Source organism: Drosophila hydei, unplaced genomic scaffold, assembly GCF_003285905.1.
Source record: "Drosophila hydei strain 15085-1641.00,03,60 unplaced genomic scaffold, DhydRS2 tig00008135-arrow-pilon, whole genome shotgun sequence".
In the NCBI taxonomy this organism is placed as follows: Eukaryota; Metazoa; Arthropoda; class Insecta; order Diptera; family Drosophilidae; genus Drosophila; species Drosophila hydei.
The window spans coordinates 673,285-696,066 of record NW_022045844.1 but is presented as its reverse complement, the minus strand read 5'-3'; the positions used below and the strand labels follow the sequence as shown (position 1 = coordinate 696,066).

Here is a 22,782-nt window from a genome sequence, read left to right as displayed (position 1 = left end):
TCGATTGACTGCACAGTCCAATGCATTATCATGTCTTTTGCCAGGCACGCCCCCTCGCCCACATTTGCCCCAATGCAATTTCGCGCCAACAAACTGCAATCGTCTGTCGATCTATCAACGAGCCGTGGCGCAACTGTTTATTTATCTGGTGTTGCGCTAGCTGACTGGCTGGCTGACTGGCTAGCAGGTCCTGCTGTGCAGTGAGATAGTGATTTGTTGTCCTGCCTGAGCTGACTGTGCATACAAAATTACTGACAAGGACGTCGACGACGCGGCCAGTTAATGTGAAAAATGTGCGCAGAAAGTGGCGTACATGCATAGATTTAAATTGGCATGGGACTGGAGTTGGCTGGAGTTGTGTCCGCTGCGGAATTCGTTTGCAGCCAATCGCATATGCCCCATTGATTTACTGCCCAGCAGACGATGGGCGTGGCCCTCTGCATGGGCTGGGTTTGACGTTGGCAAAACAAATCAACGCTGGACGCCTGACTTTAAGCCGACACAAAGCCGCTCAGTAATGCAATTAAGCTAACGCCTCGAAAAGCCACTGCCCTGTAATAGAGACAAATGGGGAGTATTGGCGCAGGACTTGCTGCTTCACTTGTCAGACTGTGTCATCTCTCTTTAGCTATGTCTAGTCATCGATTAGGTTCAGTTTTCTCTGGGCACATCCACATTCAAAGGCAATCAGCAACAGAAGTCAGTGCAACAATTGAGCAGCTTTCAGCGCTGTTCATTTGGCTGGGAGTCGAGACTGTTAATGGAGCCCATTAGACACAAAATACGAGCATATTTATAAGACTCTGCACAAGTAAGGTAAACACACACAAACACAAGCGCAAACTCATTCATACATACACACACACATACACTCACACACACCCACAAATCTCTGGCCGTATGTTGGGCTCATAAATGCGCAATTTATGGACAATAATTGGCAATAAGCGGCACACAGCTGTCGTCGAGACGCCCAGGCACATTTGCACAGCAAAGCATAATCAAATATGCTGCTTCTTCCAAAAAGGAAAGGACATGCACAACGAGTTGTGTATTTGCAGACTTGGCTTTAATTTGCGGCCTAAGTGGCCCGGCTATGAGCCGCTTCAGGCAACATCATTTGCACTGCAAAAGCTGTTGCAACATTTACGTACAAACTTCCAAAAGAGATGATCTGCCTAATGCCAACACGGAAAGTAACTCTCTGAAAGCTGTTGCCTAATTTATTGTTGCTTCAATTTATATTAAATTGCAAATTGGACAGTTTGCAAATCATTCTATGAAATTTTACACTGATTGCCAACGAATGTATGCAGAGCGTGCGGGTGTTTGGTTACTCAACGAACAGCCCTCGTCGCTTTTTGATGAATTGCCTGCAATTAACTCATTTTTCACTTCATATCAAAATGCTTTGCAGAATTTCTTGCCTACTTTTCAGCGCTCGAAGTTCTGACCAAATCCATTGCCTACTTCTGCGCGCAGCCAGTAGAAAATATTTTCAACTCTTGTTAACATGCTTCAATTAAATAGAAATGGAATCAATGTTGCTATTAAATTTTTAACAATTTACAAATGGTCGCTAACCGCAGTCGCAGCCACAGCGTTGTGCCTTTGTTGTGTGGGATGTGAGCGTGTGTGAGCAATTGCTGGCGGCGCTTTAAAATGCTATTTAAAATGCCGGAAAGCCGCAAATTTCCGTTATTCATACAAAATTAAACGCAAATACAATGCGCAGCAGAGGATTATCCACTCAGACTAAGTAAATAGCATCATTGAGCAACTGCACGCATATCCTTGTGTATTTGAGTGCTCTCGACGTAAGCGCGCGGGTGCGAACGAGCCGCAAGGAAATTAATTTCCGACAGAAGTCACACAGAATGCCATCGAGGCGCGACCGAGGCGGCAGCTCGCGGCAATGATAATTAAGCTCAGTCACACGGCGACAGACATTGAGCTGGGCACACTCGTAGGACACTCATGCGGGCTGACCACACACAAACACTTGGCTGCCTGCCGGCAGGCTGGCAGGCTAGCAGGCTGGCTGTGTTTGCCTTGAAGACGGCCGACACGTTGAAAAAGGATGTCAGCCAACGGCCCAGTTACGAAAAAGGCCACTCGCACCCAGGACACTGCTGTCGGCAGCCAGGACAACATTGGCTGCGACCGTGGCTCTGACTTGGGCACAGCTATCATCGAGCCGCCTCCGCCGACGCTGCTGCTGCTGCTGCGATAAATTTGAGGCCAATGTCGCACAGCGACATAAATCAGGCAAAAGATTTATGGCGTATCGCGTAACTTGGCGGCGATAAGGAGCAGAGCTGGTCAGGACTTCTGCTGCCAGTGCAGCGCTGCAAATGATAAACTGAACCGACTTTTAATATACCCAAGCTGAGTGAGATTTTGTTTCTGATTGTACCGAATTCAAGCTGTGTTCCATACTGCACGCACATGCTAATCAACCCTTTTCAGACGTGAATGGCACGGGTATCTGAGACTAAAGATAGGACAAAGCTAACAAGGCCGGAGTGTGCTTCACCACATCCGAATGTCGCCTCGCCTTGTGATTATCACAGTGGGACGCGTTTAATTGTACATATCAGCAAATTGAAAAGGGTAGCATGTCCTGTGCACAGTTGGCCTCACTCAGCGCCGCTGATAAGGCGCCCCTTGTCTGTGTGTCCAAGCGGCTTGGCTCTGTATGTGGGTCAGGCATTGACAAATTCATTAGGCGCCGGAAATGTTTGCGGCCCAAGCCCCACAAGGTTCACAAGGTCCGGCTGGTCATAAAACCAGTCCAAAAAGCCCCAACGAATGCCCCAATTTACATTCGAAACATATTTTCATTAGCGCCGCGCAGATATCTCATAAAGCGTCCAGTCATTTCATTTCACTTAAGCGGAAAAGCCTTCAGGAAAACATCAAAAAAAAGAAGAAAAAAAGGAAAACAAAAGTTCGAAAGGAAAATATAATATATATATATATATATATATATATATATTATGTTAAGCAAAAGGAAAATTTCTTAATATTAAACAAAATGTGAATGCGAATGGCGTACGCGGACGCAATGCGAACGTTCGCGGCCAATATTAAAATAAAGTCCATCACTTACATTTTCTTTCTTATTTATGCGACCGCCGTCGCTCCCCGGCCCTGCCGCCTTGCTTCCAATACTAAGTCCCTCTCCACGCCAAAGGCGCACCCCAGGCCGACCCACAACCATGGCGCGGCATTGTAATCGCAACATGGTGGCTTCGTCTTGGGCTGAACGCCATAAAAGTTAAGCGCCGTCCAAGTGCAGAATGAGGACAGCTCGTCAGGCATTCAGTCATTTGGCCATTTGGCCATTCGGCCATTCACCAGCGAGTCAAGTCGCCGGTCTACAGTAGAGCACAACACACAACAAAGATGAAAGTGAAAGTTAAGAGCCCTTTACAACTTTTTCTTTTTATGACTTATTGCTCTGTCGTCTACGACAGCCAAACCAACAGCAACAGCAACAACAACAACAATAAAAGTCTCAACACTGCGTGAGGTGTTTGCTGTTGTTGTTCTGCTTCATTGTTGTTGGTTGCTGTGCTCGTGCATAAATATAAACAACAGCGCGAAAATTTGCAAGCGGCAACGCCAGCGTGCGTCTTTTCATAAGCTTGTTTACCCTTCACACAACGGGACGTATGAGTAATGTGACTGAAGGAGCCAAGCTGGCAGCCCGCAGCGAATCCAACACCTGTCACCCTGCCACAGATAATTGTCTCAAGACTGAACTGCGTGTGTTTCTATGTGCAAGTGACAGAACTCTATGAAAGTTTTATTGCCATGGCTCTGGGCACATTGAGTATGAGTGAATGGAATATAATTATTGGCTGGCAGTGAAACAGACACCTCCATGCGTTTGCTTGACTCTGAGTCGTTTTTGTTTCGCCTGATCTAAGATAAGAAAAGATGACTGACATTAAAAATTGCTTAAACTGAATTCTTTTTCACTTTTCTAACTCAAGAAAGAATTATCAACAACTCAGGCTTCAATTCTAGTTAGTTTCCGAAATCAATAAACACAATCGCTTAGCCTTGGGTCTTCATGACAACTTGCTTCTTAGGTTAATAATTCTTATCTTTTAAACCCATATCTTACAATTCATAAACGTGCTTTGTGCCTTGAGCCAAATTTGTTTCCGACCAGAAATGCATCCGGCTAAAGGCGCTTAATGCCTACACAACAAACGCACACCCATGTGTGTGTGTGGGTGTTAAGGGAGTTGGAGCACCATAAATGCTGATATACGTCACATTCTGGCAGTTTGAGAAGCATTGCGCGGCGCCTGCTCCTTCGCGAAACAGTTCCTATTACTCGTAAATCAAGGAAACACAGAGCTGATAGGCGCGGGAGGGGAGTATGAATATCTTTTCACAATATTTGCTGACATGACAACCGAAAAACATAACACGCGCCAGAAGGTGATAATGACAGTTTAGGCATTCATTACACGTGTTGCTGATAAGGCGGCAGGTGGGCGGCTGCGGCTATGGCTGTGGCTGTAGCTGAAGCTGTAGCTGCTGGAGGCGTGGCAAGGCGACGCGGCGTTGACATTGACATGCCCGCGCATTGGCCCGCTGCTGATAACAGTCAACAATGTAAATTAATAAAGCTGCCAAGCAGAGACGCCCCCCAGGGTCCTTGCTCAATGTCCTTGGTGTCCTGCGTGTTTGCCATAACAATATATTTCATTTGAATCAACAAGCCAGACACGGGAGGTACACCAACAAAAAGAAAGAAAGCCCAGCAGAGTAAAAACACAGCAACAAAAAAAGACCAAGAGACATTCACATATTTTAAAATATGCACATTATGAGTAAAGTAATCTGATTTTTATGTTAATGAAGCGGCGAGCGGGCCATAAATCCTCGCCAGGACTCTGGCAAGCGCCACTTTAAGCAATTACTATAATTGCTATCTCACACACATATACACACAAACACACGTGGACACACACACAGACACGCATACATGTATCAATATTCATGCAGAGCTCGGACAAAGTTTGTTTCTGTTTGAGTTTTGTTGGCCAAGGGATGGTGGCAGTTGGGACAGTAGCAGAGGCAGGGACAGGAGCATGTCGTTGCCGAGAACCTGAAACTTTTGCTCATCAAATATCAAAGCAACACGTGTTCTGATCTCTACTTGATTTGTTACCACTGCCAAACAAACAATCTGCGAAGCTCCCTCAGGCCAGCACCTTCAATCAAACACACACACAGACAGACAAACACACACGTGCGCTATTTGTTGCCAAAGTTAATGAGCTCAAACTGCTGCCAAAACCCACTCAAAGTTACAGTTGCCAGTCAAATCAACATGCCTGTCATTCAATTTACTTATTTGCACGCGAATTGTTATGAATCATTTATTGCATTGACTATTGCAGTGCACTGACTATGCTGGGCATACCCTGCTCATGGAGTATAGGGTGTCAAAGGCTAGGCAACAGAGGTAAGCAGCTGCTTTAATTGTATCCATTGTAGTGTAAAGCTGCAGAGTGGCAGTGAAAAGCAGCTCGAACTGTACAAGTACTTTCACCTCTGACAAACCCTATAGGGTATTTTTACCAAATCCTTTCTTTATTTCGTAGTCTGCGTCTGGCAGCAACAATTAAGCGGCTGAGTCTTGGATTCTGCATTTCTGGCAGCTCTTTTTTGTGCTTTGTTGATTGCGGCCAGAAGCCAACAAGGCGTTAAAATTAAGCCAAAGCTAAGACCCTAGATCCGCATATAGATGTAGCTGTAGATGTGGATGCCGATGTGGATGCCGATGTGGATGTCGATGTGAATGTGAATGTGAATGTGAATGTGAATGTTGCCGCATCTGAGTCCAAAAGCAAATCAGCGTAAAGTAAACTTAATCAGCATTTCAATATTTTCATTTTTTCTGCTTCTTTGCCATTTGGATAACTTTTCTTGGCGCTTTTCCTTTGCTTTTCCTGTGTATTATTTATTCAGATTTTGCGCCTGTTGCTGTCATTGCGCTTCATTTTCATCATTTTTGCCGCGTTCTCTTTGCCAGCGTCGTCTCGCTGTGCTTTTTCAATTTCGCGCACTTCACTTTGGCGCATTCATTAGGCGAATGACTTGAGTTCTCCACCTGCCACGCCTACACACAGTCCGGCCCTTCGGGGCAGCCACCCAGCTTGTGCATTGCATTAAGTTTTTTATTTCATTCGTGGCATTTAAAGAGCTATCGCAAACTGAGGCGCCCCAGCGGGGCAAGCACAACTGCTTCGAACAGGTGCAAGCATTTTAATCCTCATGAAAAACTAAACGCAAATGTTTGCACATTCAGTCGTAAAATACCTGGAGAGTAGCTCACATTTTATTTGCCGCATTTGTTAGATTTGAGCTGCCTTCTGCCTTGCCATACACTGTCCAACAGAGTTTTGAGGACTCACCAATGCGTAAGTAACTACGCCAAAGTATTTGAGAAGTTTTGATAAAGTTTGACAATAGCCAATTATTGCTTGAGGAAACCTTTTTAGAGTTTATTAAAGTCTTTTGCTTAGTGAATTTCAAGGAGCTAAGCTCAAAATAGTTTTAAGATACATCATTAAAAGAGAAAATAAAAAAAGAGTTTTGGAAATATTTATAAAATTCATATCAAAGTTCCGGTAGTCTATTATTATTATATATTATTAAACTTAACTTAGATCTAAAGAACAGACACTTGTGTAGATAGAGTATAAGTTTGTCGTTGCTTGCCTTGAGCTTATTTAAAATGCGTGCACAATTAAAGATTAATTCATGGCCGGCAGCAGTTTAGTGCTCTTTATGCTTTTAACGGTGCACTGGGGAGCATTTGTAGCAGTAACAGCAACAACAAGTACGCAACATAAACGAATAACAGCAAAAAACGGTAACATGCAGCCAGACACGGCCCAAAGACAATGTGGGACCCATTTCAATTCGATGAGCGATGGCCGAACCGGGTTTATGTGGCCCGCTTTTAATTCATTTCAACCATTCGGCGAACTGATGTGATGTGTTGTGCGCCAGCCAGAACAACGACACAATTCCTGACTGGTGGTTGGCTTCTTCGCGTCTTTCTTTGCCGCTGTACCCAGGCACGCCTTCTTCCCACCTACTGGCCCCACGGCAGAGGCTTCGTTATATTTGTGGCCATATAAAAAATATCATAACTATGTGTTTCCATTTATGCGCATTGAAAAACTGTGCACTGGCCTGAGCAAAAATGTAAACAATTTCACGCTGCTGCCACGAGAAACACACACACACACGCACACACTCTTGTATGGCTTTTTATGAAGCCTTGACTAAAAACAGGCCAAAGGCCAGAGCAGCATAAAAACATTGAGTTGTGCTGAAGTAAGTATACACGACTTAGAGATACCTCGTATATATATAATTTTTAGTGGGAATAAAACAGAAATTATGAAGAAAAGTGGAGGACATACAGAGAGAGAGAGAGACACGTTCTCCAAAACATAAAAGGTAGAAATGAAAAATAAAATAAGCAGCTAAAGAACAAAATGAATTCACTGCAAAACCATTCAAAAACGCATTAAATAGAATGAAAAGATTGAGAGATTTAGAAAATGATAGAAAATGAGAGAGTACAAGAAAAAGAGAGAGCGCAACAAAATCGGAGGTGTGAAAGAAACAAGCTGAAGAAAACATAAAGGAAGTTATACAAATAAAAATTAACGAAATATACACGATAGAAAGAGACAGAGACAGAGCGAGAGAAAAAGAAATAAGTCCGTAGTGTGATAGACAAGCACAGAAAGATTGATAAGAGGCTTAACTATCAAGAAAATAAAAGCAAATGACACCTCAGGTGGCATATGCAGATAATTGACACGAGTGCAGAGCAAAACATGAGTTGATATATTTTATTCAGATCAAATCTAAAAAGTGTCGATTGTGATGCTAAAATAGACAGATAAAGGAAGAAAATTCAGCAGAAAAACAAAGTGCAAACTAAGCAGCTTAACTCCAATTGCTAAACATAAGCGGGAATAAATTTTATATTACCTGAGACTGAAACATATGCAATAGTTGATGGCTACAATTTAAACTATAAAGTTTTTCATTTACAATTTCTAAAAAATCAGGACAGAGGGAAAGGGTAGAGAGAGAGTGAGAGAGAGAGAAGAAACAGAAAGACTTCCACCCGAATGAGCAGAAATGAAGAGAAATAGAGCAACATAAGATGCTTAACTATAAAAGCAAACCTAAGCTACTAAGATGAGAGAGCAGAGCTAATGCACGACATGAAAGATTTGAAGTTAAATGCTAGACAATAGCAATTGATGATTCTCTAAACAAGAGCGAGAAAGACGTTGCCAAGTTGAGGTAGATAAGAAGCTTAAGTGCAGAAGATGCAACTCAACTACTTCCATGACAGCAAAGGCAATGCTAATAAGATGAGAGATTTTAGGTAGAATGTAGAACAATAGCCATTGGTGGCTTTTAAGCATCAGCGAGAGAGAGAAAGGGAAAGGGAAAGGGAGATACTTCAATAATCTATAGTCCATTCAAATATATAATTTCAATGCAAACAATCTACCTCAAGCATATTTATTTCGCATATACTCATATTTTGCAGGGTATCTTTGATAAATAAATGGCCTCAATCCGGGCCGACAGACGCCAGCAGACAAATGCACTGCAGTGCCACAAACAGACGAAACGAAAGCTGGCGCTGACTGGCTGGCTGGGTGGACGGCTGGTTGGCTGGTTGGCTGCCCAGTTGAGCTGACCCTGCCTGCAGACAACAGCAAACAGACAACGCGGCACATGCAACATGCAACACCGATGCCAACGCCAACGCCAACGCCAACACCAAGTGAGCAGCGCAATGCAGAGTATAACGAGCGCTTAAATAATTAATATATAACTCATACGCAGCGTAGTGCCGGGGCGCGTTCTCTGTTCCGCTTCTCGTTTCTCGCCACTCGCTTACAGTTTACTCTTCTGCTTTATTGTTTTTTGTTTGATTTTGTTGCCTTTTGTTTGGCGGCGACTATATACACTATACATCATAAACGTGCACTCTGCGCGCATATTAAATCAGCTACTGATTGATGAAGCTGTAACTGAGTCCCAGTTGCTGTTGCTCCTGCTTTGCTTTCTCCCAATGCACTCGACGCTAGCAACGTGAATTTTTATTATTATTTGTATCTGTTGCTTTGTATCTGACTGTTAACTGAGTGAGAGTAACAGTGTAACTGCTGCTTTAACTGCTTTAGTAACTGCTACTGTTTGCGCATACAACTTCAATTAATTACAAAGGAGAGTGCAAAGTTTCGCAACGGCTTTGGTGCGCTGTCATTAACATTTTGCATTCGCATTCATTAGCCGGAGCAAAAGTTTCCGATGATAAATTGCATATTTAAGAACTTGGATCGCGGCGCTGCAAATCAAAGTTCTGCCCGAGGAGGGGCCAAGCAACATTTTTGACTAATGCTCGTAGATATTCATTTGCTTACACAAATGAAAAAATATTAAGCCACTCCTTAAGGGGGCGGGACGAAGTGTACGACGCGTTGGCATCTAATCAAGATAAACAACGAAAGGTCTGCAAAAACATTACGTATACGACAGGGGTACGCGGCGGGTGCCGGCTGGCCGTTGGATGCTTGGGACAACGGCACATTATTTGAATTATTAATTAGCGCATAATTAGTTGGGTTGTTGTCTTGTCTTAAGCGAATTTTACTTTTGTTTTCTTCCTCTTCGTCTGCTTCTTGCGACCACGTCCTGCGGCCATAATTTGGCCCCAGAGCCACGGCCAAGCCTTTGATCTTGTCCAGCATCCTACGCCTTTTGATTACGTAATTCATTTACCTCGAAAAATTGCAGCAGCACGCTAGTTCATCGGCAAGGACACAGAACAACAACAACAACTGCAAAAAAGTAAGCAAGAGAAGAGAAGAAAGGCGCAACTTATTATGTGTCAAAAGCAAAGCGTGCCTGCACTTCCCTGACCCCACACACCAGCCCCTATCTCAGCCGCATTGACCCAATTAATTTGAACTGTAATGCAAAGTTTTGCTTTATGTTTCGTTTCGCTTTACCCTCCTACACACACACACACACACACACACACACACACACACACATACATACAACTGTCCACGCAATTAAAGCAACTGTGCAGTGGCTTATCAAGTGAAGCTTAAGCCCGAGTTTGGCTCCAAGAGGATATCCAGAGGGTTGCCGAGCAGAAAGGGGACAGAGAGGGGCGTGGCAGCGGTGGCGGTGGGCGCTGTTGAGTGTGTATCCACTCATAAACTCAAACAAAATAAAATAAAATGTCATTTTTGAGCGCAGCGCTTAAAATAGTCCAAAGTTTTAATGACTTTATTCAGCTAAAAACGACGACACAACCAGCAGCTACCACACCACCCACTACCCCCTGCCAAAAACTCAAATTAAGCGACAATCTTAAACATAAAAAAAGAGCCAAAACGCCAAAAATTGTATACAAATTAAATGTAAATATGTACAAGGCAAGTCGTTAAAAGTCAATTCAAATTTTGCATAGAATTAGAAAAAAAAGGGCGACGACGCCCAGCCACGCCCCTGCTCAACCAGCTAGCTAGTTTTCGGTTGGCATAAAATTACGTCAATAAAAAAAGGTACGCGCCACACGAGCGTGCGACTATGAGTTGGCTTTTATGGCATGCCATATGGGGGCAGTGCATGGCTGCGACTCGCTGCCATTTTATCGAGCAAACTTTTGGCATATATACGCTATATACCCACTTATATATATGTGTGTGCTTGTGTACATATATAATGCCCAGCAGCTGCTAATTTAAGCGCTCAAATTAATGACCCACGCATACGAGTACTATAGAAATTTCGAGTTTAGACTCAAGAAACTGTCGTAAAAGCTGCTCGCTGATATGTGAGAGAGTCAAAATGTTAAGCGGAGGTCATCAGCTGCGACTGTTGTCAAAGCTCGTTTAAGCGCTTTGCAAAATCTAGCCACAATTTTAAGATATGAGTTGAAACCGAGCTTAGCCAGGAGTTGTGTTCTGATAACGATTGGAATTGTACGTAATTTAGCTAATGCAATGCGAAATCCATTTGACTAACAAGCCAATTCGATCCTTAAACGAAATTAAAAACTTTTTAATGGAAGAGTTTCTCATCAAGCAAAACTTTTTTATTAAAGTTTTACGTTTTGAAGCTCAAACTAATAACTGTTGGTTGGTTGTTGGTTAAAGTATATATCGAGCAGAGTTGCAGGGCATATCGAAGTTGCTATGCTGTCTATTGATTCCCTGTAATGATTGAGTGTTTTTGCTATTAATTTGTAGATGGAGTTATTCAGTAATTTGGTGTTTCTTTTCGTAATATCTTAACATCAATTTAATTCAGCATCAAATGACTTCCTTGTGCCTTACGCTAACTCTCACTGTTTTATTAGATTCTTCTGCCTTTTCTAGTTGCCAACTAGTTTAAATTTTAGTTCCTTTAAGACAACAGTAGAAGTGATCCAGAATACTTTTAACTCTTACTTCCTTAGTTTCACATTTTCCTTAGTTTCCTTTGCCCACAAATCAAGCCATAATCATTTGTTTAACTTTCAGTTTTTACCTTAAAGACATTTTACCTTTCGCCATTTAAGTGCTTATCAACCAGAAGTGTTTTATGTGAACATTTTACAATGCGACTATTTGCACCAGCCATCAATTTGGAGCAAACTGCCTCCTCCCCTAGGGGCAGCTCCTCTCATGTCCTCTACTTGAATTGGCATAAACAACGCTTACAATGCGTTCAATTAACTGTTCAATTATAAACGGCTTTAAAGAGTGCTTATTTAACTGCCATTTAGAAGCTTCTGGCCAAACAACAATAAAGGGCAACTGTTTAATTCCGGTCCAGGCATTTGGGCACAGTTTATGGCATTTTGAAGGCACGGAGCATGCAATGAAAAGTTTTTACTAAACGAATTTGTGTTGCACGCCCAGCAGGCAGCAGGCAGCAGGCACTGGGTACTACATGCCCCGAACAGAGCCAATTTGCTGCGGGCACCCTTCGCGGCCAAAATACAACGCCCTCAAAGTGGCCACCACGCCCACCACTGCCACAAAAATGTAGCAACTTTTGACGTTTGGTCCGTCAAAGTTGTTGGAAAAGTGCGCAGTTACAAGTGACAACAAGCTTTGTTAAAATATGTGTGTGTGTGCGACTGTGTGTGTGTGTGTGTATGATTAAATCAGAGCCAAACAAGTGCATTAAAAAAGTTATAAAAAACAGATATAACAACAGCAACTGAAATTGCATTAATTTCTGTGCCTTGTTTGCATTTAGTTTTAGGTGTTTATTTTCTTGCAGCACACACACCGGATACCCACACATACGCATGTAATGCCAATTTATTATAGTTGAGTGTGTCAACTTTTTGGGTAACGAGAGCGCAAACAAAATGCAAATGAATTTTGAGCTAATAAAATGCAGTTACAAAACTTTTGCACAATTCGAACAGAATAAAAATTTACTCACATCAAAAGACAAGCGTGAAACGGGTTTGTTTATACTGCAACGCACACACACACACGCACACACATAGGCAACTGTGGGGTCAGCAGCGCTGCATAAATTAAGGCGCTCGCGTTGACATTTGAAATGCTCGAACGACGCAGCGAAATTCAGCGCTTGCATTTCCAGCTGGTTTTTCCCATTTTCCGCTACAGCCTTTCAGCTTTATTTACGTTTTTTTTTTTGAGTGCTTTCTTTTTTTGTGTTTGCCCTCGTCACCCACGTGGCAACTGCAGCTGACTGTTGAAAAACTTGCGGTTAATTAAGTGTATCACAGCAGTCGGTGCAAAGTTGAGGAATTTTATGAAATTTGTGAAAATTGCTTTTACATTTTAATAAATTGAATCAAGCATGCTGCATGAGAACAAAAAGATGCATGCGGCGCTGCAAAGGCATCTATAAAATTTAGATGTTTGCTTGAAAAGTTTCTTAAAGTCGTTATTATGATGATGAAGACAAGTTTTACGCAGCGTTGAAGAAGGTAAAAAGAAAGGTATTTAACTATAAGATAGTGCAAATGGCACAGACATTGCCATCTTAAATTTCGTGTTTATTAAGAAATAATTGAGGCAGTGTAGACGAGTTCTGCTGACAATTGATGAGGGTAAACAAAGAAGTACTTATCCAAATCTCACTATGATATAGTTAAAGTTAGATATAGATAGGAAAGTTAAAAATTTAGATTCTGGCCAAAATTTGTTGGGAGTAAAATGTAGTTAAAATAAAGAGAACTGTGGAAGCATGGGCAGAGATTAGGAATGGGTTGAGTTGGCTTAAAAAGCAGAGTAAAGGCAGAAATAAAGATAGAGTTAGGAGTCAATATACAGGAATATATATATATATAATGAAGGTGATATAGATAGAGTTAGTTAACATTTATAGATAAATAGAATTGCTTAACTTATTACAGCAACTTTTTTTGATAACTATAGCTAAAAAATAAAATGTATATAAACAGAATTTTCTCTTAAATTCTGGCCCACTGCCAAGCAGGCGCTGATAAACAAATAATTAAATCCAATGGGATAATTATATCAACTAGCCTGCAGCACTCGCTACCACCCACATCAGAGATTCCGATCTGCAGCAAATAACAAGATTAGGCATACTTTATGCATACTTGATGCAGACAAGCTTGAAGCTTGACCCATTTATTGGCAGCTCGGGCCTGGTTAACAGCTTCGAGCCTCGAGCCTCGAGCCTTGAGCTGCGAGCGCTATTATGTTCATCTACATGTCCAAGTTGTTGTCGTTGTCGTTGTCAGTCTCATTGTTGTTGTCAATTGTGGGGGCTGGGTAGCAGTTTCCACTTATTCTGAGATTCATCTCGAATCTGGCCATTAATTCACGCTCATTGTGCGCCTACTTCGACAGCTACACGGCGGCATTTGTTTTGTTTGCTTTTATTTTGCATTGTCAGGCAAAGTGTTGCTTGGCTCAACGCAAAGTCAGGACCTTTGTCGATGTTATCGGCATGACACTCCCTATGTGGCGCTCACCCCCTCGCTCTTCCACTTTACGTTAATATCTAGCACTAAGACAAAGTGAAGATGCGCCCGCTCCTCGAGCATTTGCACCCAGCTTGACTTTTTTAATATGCTAGATATTTGCGCCTGTTATCATTCGATGCGGGCTCTGCCAGGACTCACGCCCACCTCTCTAGCTCTCTAGTTGTTTAGTTGTTGCTGTTGTTATTCATGTCGTCATTTCCCATTGTCGCTACTGCAGTAATTGTTGTTGCCATTCTGGTTTTGGCCCCGTCGCCCTACATGCGCGCCCAGCAACTTGTTTTCATTTTACGCTTCCCTGAAGCTTTTCACCACCAGCTCTCTGAATGTGTCCTGCTACGGCTGCTCTCTGGCACAGGCTCTGGCTCTGGCTCTGGCTCCTGTCGTTGTCATTTTGTACAATTTTGCGCTCTGATTTTTAAACATAATCCAAAGCTGCTGCTGCTGCCGCTGCCGACTGGCTCTGAATTGCGGCCCGCCAAGTCACGCGATATCACGAAATCCGCTTTAGCGGAAATCTAATTGCGCATCGTGGCGTCTATGCCAACCACGCCCCCTGACACGCCTGCTCCCTCGAGCTACTCCACCCCGCTGACTATGACCGTAGGCAGATTTTAACATAATGCTTTTTTAAATGCAAAGTTACAAATGCGCCTCCTTCACTCTTCCTGTGTATTAGCACATTTTATGGCACCAGGCGACATTAGCATAAAGCCCGAGCACACACAAAAGCGCAGAAATGAAATAAAAATACATTATGAAAGAATATTTATATATGTATACAGACAATATATATATGTGATATTTAAATAAAAATAAAATTGTGGTCCTGTTGACATTTGACTTTGGTCCGTGTGGCTGTGCTTTCCCTGGTTGGGAAAGTGCTTTCTTTTAATTAATATAAATATTTCGGCAGCACAACAAAGTCACACACACACGCACACTACTGCGCATTAGCTGATGCATTTTGGCCAATATTTAACCATAATCAAATCGACGTCAATATTTGCTAGAATGTATTGGTCAACACCTAAGCTGCCACACAGAGAGACTCCCGCACACGCACACCTGTAACGGCTCCAATAATACACATTTTGGTATTTGCATTAGCCAAAAGTTTTGCTCGCCAAAACCATAAAACCAAAATGAAAACTAAATTTTAATTAACTGCTGCAACGCGTAAACAGTTTTAGCCGGCGCCTAATTGAAATCGTTGACCCGTTGCGGTCCTATAGGCGCGGCAATGCGGTTCTCACTGTTTGTTCAACAAATTGAGGCAAAGGCATGAAGGAATTGATGTCCCTGTCGTTGGAGTTGAGTGAAATTACTTTATAAAAACTGTCGCACACTTTGTTCAACATATTCATCCATTTGCCTCTCAAACCCTGCGTCTCTTTCGCTCTATTTCTTGATTTTTGGTTTTCATACGCAACACACGCGGCGTATGCGCAATATCGCAAATTGGACATTTGATTTGGCTGCCATGGCGCCGATTGCCTTTGACAGCGCCAGCCACAGCGCCCGCAAATAGTTTTGCCGCTCGACTTGGTGCCAGCGACTCCTTCGGCTGCGTTTGCCACCATTTGCCATTTGCCTCTGCAAAATTGTTGAAAAGAAAAAAAATGAAAACACAACGAGCTCAAGCTGAAAAAAAATGAGAAAAGGTTCAACGCGGCGTATGCGTGACATTTTTTTCTTTCTCTTCAACGCCGTTTCCATTTACGTTGTTTAAATTTGCGAAAGGCGCGCTTTTTGTTGTTGCTGTCTGTCCTGTGCTTGTTGTTGGTGTTGTCGTTGTTGTAGGGCACTGCCAAAAGGCAAACGACAGCCGGCTGATGATATGCGGGTCATGTGATGTCCCACCATATGCAGTGCCTAGATGCCTAGGGGCTATGTACACTGTGCGAAATGGCTGACGCATAGCTAAGCACGTTTGCTTGCTACACTTGGGGTGGTTCAAGAAATTCTGAAAGTGAAAAAGATCTTCACGCAAATAATCATGTTCGAATAGTTCTAATATTTTAGTGGAAAAAGAATTGAGTTGCATCATAATATATATAATAAATAGTTCCATACGAATAAGATATTGTGCATAAGTATCTAGTTTTGAAACTATACAAATAACATTCGATATCATCAATCATACGAAATCTAAATATCTTAGTGCTCCTTAGAAGTAGAGAGAAAACTCTGAGAGAAACTATATCAAATTGATCCTAAATACAGATCACGAATATACACACTCTATTGCAAAACCATAAATACACTTTAAAGTGAGCTTCTTTAATAACTTATGCAAATAAAGCAAATATACTTCTAATCTTCTAACAAAAAGTCAAACTCATTTTCATCCCAGTCAATGCGTTAAGCATCGATGAGTCAATAAAACGCATCTGCTTTAATTTAATGGCTGGCAGTTATTATTTTAATATGCAGTCAAATTTCAGTAATTTCTTTCAGTGTTCTTTGGGATAACGGTAACTATAACGGCAGCGATAAGCAAAAGGGCTCAGCTAGCGACAAGCGACTTGTTTATTTTTGCGCCCATTTTTAGTCACACTTTCGTCTCGCTCTAAGTGTCTGTGAGGCTGTGTGTGAGGCTGTGTATATGGGTGTGTGTAGCTAAGGTCTATTAAAGAAACATCTGGCAACAGCAACTCTCTAAGCCACGCCCCAGGACAACAGCTTCTCTTTCGGAGCAAAAGCAACAATTGCGCGACTCTTTGCTTGGATCATATTTATATATTTTTTTTTCTAAAAGACAAATGCAAACAAATGTTGGCGTCTTATTAATGGGCGTGGCCAGCTGCATTGACGCAACATCAAAAATTAGCGTGCCTAAGCCTTAGTTGTGCCGAAAAATGGGGGGACGGCGCTCCATTGTTGCCTTGTTCCATTTTTTTCGTATTCATTCTGGAGTTGGCCACTTGAACCCGGTCGAGGCTTTGTTCAAACAAACCGTAAGTCACCGCCGCAAAGGCAGCCGGAAGCGGGTCCACTAAGGGCAGCGCATAGAATCGAGAAGGCTGGACCAGCAGGGCAGAGCAGGCAGGGGCTACAGCCGTCCGGACTACTTGAAAATTCGGTTAACTGAAGCTTGGCCCAATGCGGCCCCAGAACGCCTTTTGTTGCCCTCTGTGTGCAATGCGTTGAATGCGTTTAAACACTTTCGACAGTTTCTTCTCCATATTTTTGGGTTAACCTTCACTTTAAATTAACATAATTTGTATTTCACTTGACTTTTCTTTGTGTCTGCGTGTGTGTGTGTGTGTGTGTGTGTGTGTGAACCTCTTTTGATTTTAATAGAATGTAACGCGCTTTTGTTTGCTGATTATTATAAGTTTTCTTTTTCTTGTTTTTTTATTTCTTGGCCCTTTTTATTGGCAGCAATTCAATGGCGAACCTGGGTCCGCGCATTAACCCAAATGGCTGCAATTCAAAGTAATTGGAGGAGCAGGATCAGCCGCCTGGCATGGATGACACTTGAAAACTTCAACTCCCCAAGCGACGCAGCTTTGATTGTGTGCGTGTGTGCGAGTGTGCGTGTGTGCTGGGGCAACATTTTTGGATTTATTCATTTGAAACTTGCCCGAAACTCGAAATCATAAATCTTTTTAATTTCATTGATCAACTTTTGCTGTGTTTTTTGCACGGCTCGAGTAAACTTTTGCCTGGGCGCAAAGTTTTCACACTTCGACTCCCGCAGGACAAATTTCGCTTGACATTTAAATCGATTGGTAGATAAATATTGGACGTAAAGTCCAATTCATTGCTGCGAAATTATGTTGCTAAACTTAGCGCAAAACTTCAACCTCAGCTGCTGGCCTGCCGCCCCTTTTTATCTAATGAATAAGCACTTTCTACTTTCCACGTTCCCCTAAAACTAATCGCCTCGTAAACAAGCCGCAGTGGCAATAAAAAAGCGAGCGTTTTTTAATGGACATTTCATGTCGTTGTCTATTTTTTGTTGCTTGTTTTTTTCTTCTTTGTGAAACAGGCGGAAAGTTCTAATTCATAAATACATGTCCTTCGATAAAAACCAACAGCAAACGCAACAGCAACAACCAGAACAGCAGCAAATAGTGTGGGTTCAGCAATTTAATGCGCTCTGTTGCTTCCGGGCGCTGATTTTGATTTTGATTTTGATTCATAGAACGCAACGTGAACAACAAAAATTGACATGAGCTCATGTCAGAGATTGGCTTCAAAATAAAATAACGAAACATTTTCCATTTCCGGATATTGTTTTGCCATTTCGCTGGTATTTAAAGAAGCACCTGAAGCTTAGACAACTTTTACTTGACGTATACATTATTGGATCTTATTTTCTTATGCTCTTCTGAGGGCAGCTACCAGAGCTTTATAATTGATACTTAAATAGTAAAAGTTCATCAAACTTTATCAAGTCTGATTATATTATTGTACGAAGTAATAGTTGAAATAAGATCTATGACTGAAATAACCTTGATAACAATTGGCCAATTCTTCTTGATCACTTCAGAATACTCTCTTAATCTTAAGAATGCATTCTGCCTTATCTACTTGCCTGCCTTCTCCCAACCAACTGATCTCAAATCGTTTCCTTGCCAAGCATTTCCCTATCAACTTTTGCCTTCCACAACTATCCATTCTCTTGAATTTTCATTGAAACTACATAAATGTTGCATTAACATCTGCCAAAATCTTAAAGTTCTCGCTTAAAACTGTTAAACAAAGACTGCTGGAAGCACGTGCCAACCTCAGCAACTTGCCTTTACCTTTCTAATCTGGATTTCTTTGTATTTAGGAACAGTTTATTTGCTTTCCCATTAATCACATTTAATACGCTATATATGTGTCATTAAAATACCTTTGGACTACATTAGCATGCATTATATACAGCCTTTGGCATTTCATTAATTTAATTTCGATTCGCGCTTTTAAAATATGCAATTTTCACACAAAGGAGAATATGTGAGGGATTTTTTATTATTTCTCCCTTCATCCTGTCTAGCTGAATGCATTGGCTGGAAATTAATTATGCGGCAAGCTGATTTTTGCCGCGCAGTCGAAGAACTAGAGGCTGATCCGAGCCACTGCCAATACGACCGCAGCTGACCCAGTTGTTTAATTGAATCGAAGCCATAAACACTCAAAGCGATAGGCAGAGGCGCAGAGAGGCAGGGCACAACGAGACGATGGAAAATGAAAAATTGCAGCGCCAGGATGACGACGGAGAGGACGAAGCTGACGCCGACTAGCTAAATAACTTTAATTAGAGTTGCGCGTGTGATGGGCATCAATCATGCGAGCAGCATCCAATGAAATCTGAAACGGAAGCCGCGTGGCCGGCCATTTGCACCCAAAGAGTTCTGACTGCTTTGCCAGCCCTGGAAATTTGATCAACATGACACAAACAAGCGGGCAAACACACGCTTGCCAAGTAAAAGTTGTTGACATCCTCTCTGAGCCAACACGTACTACTAGGCCAACAGAGAGTACCAAACACTTAAAGGAGAAGAGGCAGAGCAGGGGGCAGCGGCAGAGGCAGTAGCAGTGGCAAGCAAATGTTTGCTTAAAAATGATGCGATAGCTGACGCTGCGACTGACAGACGCAGCTAAACTCCTGTTGACAGTGACAAAGACCATAATGAGGAAAATCATGATAATGATGATGACGATGATGATGATGAGTATGACTATGAGCTATGTGGGCGTGGCACAGTGCGAGGCAGTGTCAGCATTTGGCATTATGTCGTTGACAAATGTCATTACACTCGCTGGCGAAGTTTGCTTTGAAGTGAAGGCGGCGCGGCTTGCGGCTCGTGACTTACCTAGGGAACACGTGAGAGCGGCACAGCAGTCAGTTATTGTTATGCTTCAAGTCACGCGAGTCGTTGGCCCCAGTCATTGACAAATGTGGCAGAAGTTTTTTTATTTGCTTCTTTTTGTTGCACTTTCCTATTGGCTTTTTGTCTCACTCGCGAATTGGCCTAGTTTGTCTTTGCGTTGCCACACACATATAAATACGTATGAAGATCTATGCATAAGTGTGCGTGTTTCTGTGTGTGTGCAACTGTGTTCTTATACCACTTCTAGTTGTGTGCATGTGTGCGTCTATCCGTAGGCTATTTTGGCGCACTTGTCTGACGCTTTTGTCTGGCCAGCGTCTTCTGCTTACGTTCTCTCTCTCTCTCTTTCACTCACACGCGCGAACACATGCAGCTACACTTGAGAGCTTTTAACAAGTATTAGTGCTGTTAGTTAGTGGATGCGGCGAAATTAGGCAGACAGTGTCGGGGGCTCACTTACACACGAACTTTTGACCCCGTTTGGGCAACAGCAACAGCAGCAACAACAACAATAACAGTAACAGCTGCTTTTGAGTCCCGTTTCTATCTCACAACATCTCCTGACTTTGGCATTTCACACTGCATTTTGCCGCAAAGTGGGCGCCGCTTCTTCGATACATTTATAACTGTATGTGTGTGTGTGTTGCGTCTTTGATCATTTCAATTTAACATACTTTGCATATTTTGCCGCCTGCTGATAGCTTATTGATTAAGGCATATTTCATTTTAAATTCACATCAGTTCAACTTTTATTCTCACACTTAGGAAATGAAAACATCATTTAAATTCCCACCAGTTTGCCACACTTTTATTTAAGCAGCAGGACTGGTAAATTATATTTGGTATGATAAATGCTTAATAAACACTTTTGCAACGCACGTTCTGTTTGCCGTTAGAAATGGATATAGATGTCTCAATGGTACCGTTACCCGTGACCGTGACGTTACTGCTCAGCCAGCGCCTCACGAACTAACGTCGCTTACGTCGAGCTCATGAAGCCAAAGCCGAAGCCATGGCGGCAGCAGCAGCGCTAGCAGCAGCATCACTTTGACGTTTGACAACACACAGCTGTGATTTCACGGGAACAGCTCGCTCAGCGGCAAGGAAATTCTCTCAGTTGTTTTGCTTTGGCGCCAAGTCCGTGCACGTGCCAGGCCCCGAACAGCTGTTGCGGCAGGTCAATTCTGCGCTCGCGCTGTTGCCTCTCACTCTCGCAATGTACCACAATATGGGGAAATTTTAAAGCTTACTATTTTATAGCACTGGAAACAGCTGGGAACAGTTGCAAATAGACTGTCAGAAAAGTTAAGCTTACAGATGAACACGCCAAATATACGAAAAGTTTAAGGTGCAACCATAAAGTTTTGGCGCGAAAGTTGCCGCAACTGAGAAATGTTTCCACCTGGCTGCACTCTCCATTCGAAGAAGAAACCCAAAAGCAAATCAGGGGGTTCCCATATGAACAGAGGGAAGCAATAGGACGACATCGGTTTAGTCATTTCTATTTAATTTAACTGCGCTTTATGTGTTTATTAGATAAATACAAAAAACCTAATCGCACAAAAATGCAAAACTATAAAAACGCATCCTGCATGCATATCCTTATTAGTCATTTCTTTGTATTTCAATTATATATTCATCTTTTCAGCAGCAATGGCCGTCATGTCCACTGTGATTGTGGGCGCCGCCTCTGTGTGTGTGTTTGCTGTGGTCGTGGGCCGACAGCTCGTCGCCTCCGTCCTTAGTCTTGGGCTTGCTGTCGTCATCCGCAAGCTCACGCAGATCGCGGCGCATGGCGTAGGCATCTTCCCCATCTGCATAGTATTTCGGCTCAACCTCGATGATCTTGAACTTAAGCGAGTTTGTGTAGAGATTGAGGGCAGCGCGATTGCTTTTGCGGACATGCAGCGACACGTATTGAGCATTGAAGCACTCGACCATTGCCTGCGAGGCCTGGTTCATTAGTTTCTGGGCGAGGCCGAGACGGCGATAGGAACGCTTAACCGCCAACGAGGTAATATGTCCATGTTTGCTCTCCTCTCCAGGCTCCGGCTCCTCCATCTTGGCGAGCACATAGCCAACAATACCGCCCTTGTCATCCTCTGCCACGTAGCTCAACTGCGGCCAGGTCAAGCCGTGATAGAAATAGTATTTCATTTGATAATTCTCCGGCAGACAAAGCAGATTGCAATGCTGCATGGTCATCAGGTCTTCAGGCTTGGCGCAGCGGATGTTCATCTTCGATCCTAGTTATATATTTATGTATATAAATGTGCCTGTGTGTGGATATCAAGGTGTGCGTATGCGTGTGTGTCTGTCTGCTTAGTCACGCCGCGCTTTACGTGCTCGAACGTTTTGATTTTGCTCCCCACCGACCAGCTGCTGTTCCTCCTGCTCCTCTTGTCCCAACAGCTCACGCACAAGACGAAATTTCGAGAGAAATGCCTTCCAAATCAAAAACCAGCCTGCAACACAAAGTAATTAAGTTAAAATATATAATGTATGCATAAATGTTGTTTAGTTTGCCCCTGACATCAATTTCCTCTGCCTTACCCAACAAAATAATGGCAGCTACAATACTAACGGAAGCTAATATTGTGAATATGAATGCCAGGCCCGTTTGTATGGACATGCTAAATATCACAAATGATCACAGTCCAACTTTGCAATTTGCTTGCGCACATTAGTCAGCAAGCATGTAAATAACAACTAAATGTGTTCACGTTTCCGCTTCGATTTGATGAAATAAATACTCGCTTCCAAATACAAAACAGCTGTCACGCAGCTGTCAGTTTAAGTTTTACAGCACTGCACGCAGGGGTGCATCACGGTAGCTCCTCAAATAATATTGCAACGCCAATTGGAATATACAAATGTGAA

The 22,782-nt window shown here is 42.7% G+C and overlaps 2 protein-coding genes across 2 annotated transcripts; both read right to left on the bottom strand.

Moving 5' to 3' along the window:
• Nucleotides 1-20,628: 20,628 nt before the first annotated feature.
• Nucleotides 20,629-22,216, bottom strand: LOC111598735 (N-alpha-acetyltransferase daf-31). The gene has a single exon (XM_023314128.2). The coding sequence runs from the start codon at nucleotides 22,138-22,140 to the stop codon at nucleotides 21,547-21,549; it is 594 nt and encodes a 197-aa protein (XP_023169896.1). The 5' UTR covers nucleotides 22,141-22,216; the 3' UTR covers nucleotides 20,629-21,546.
• LOC111598736 (small integral membrane protein 13) lies at nucleotides 22,160-22,656 on the bottom strand. The gene is made up of 2 exons (XM_023314129.1): nucleotides 22,456-22,656; nucleotides 22,160-22,367 (listed from the first exon to the last, which is right to left on the bottom strand). The coding sequence occupies exons 1-2, from the start codon at nucleotides 22,532-22,534 to the stop codon at nucleotides 22,225-22,227; spliced, it is 222 nt and encodes a 73-aa protein (XP_023169897.1). The 5' UTR covers nucleotides 22,535-22,656; the 3' UTR covers nucleotides 22,160-22,224.
• Between the last annotated feature and the right edge of the window lie 126 nt (nucleotides 22,657-22,782).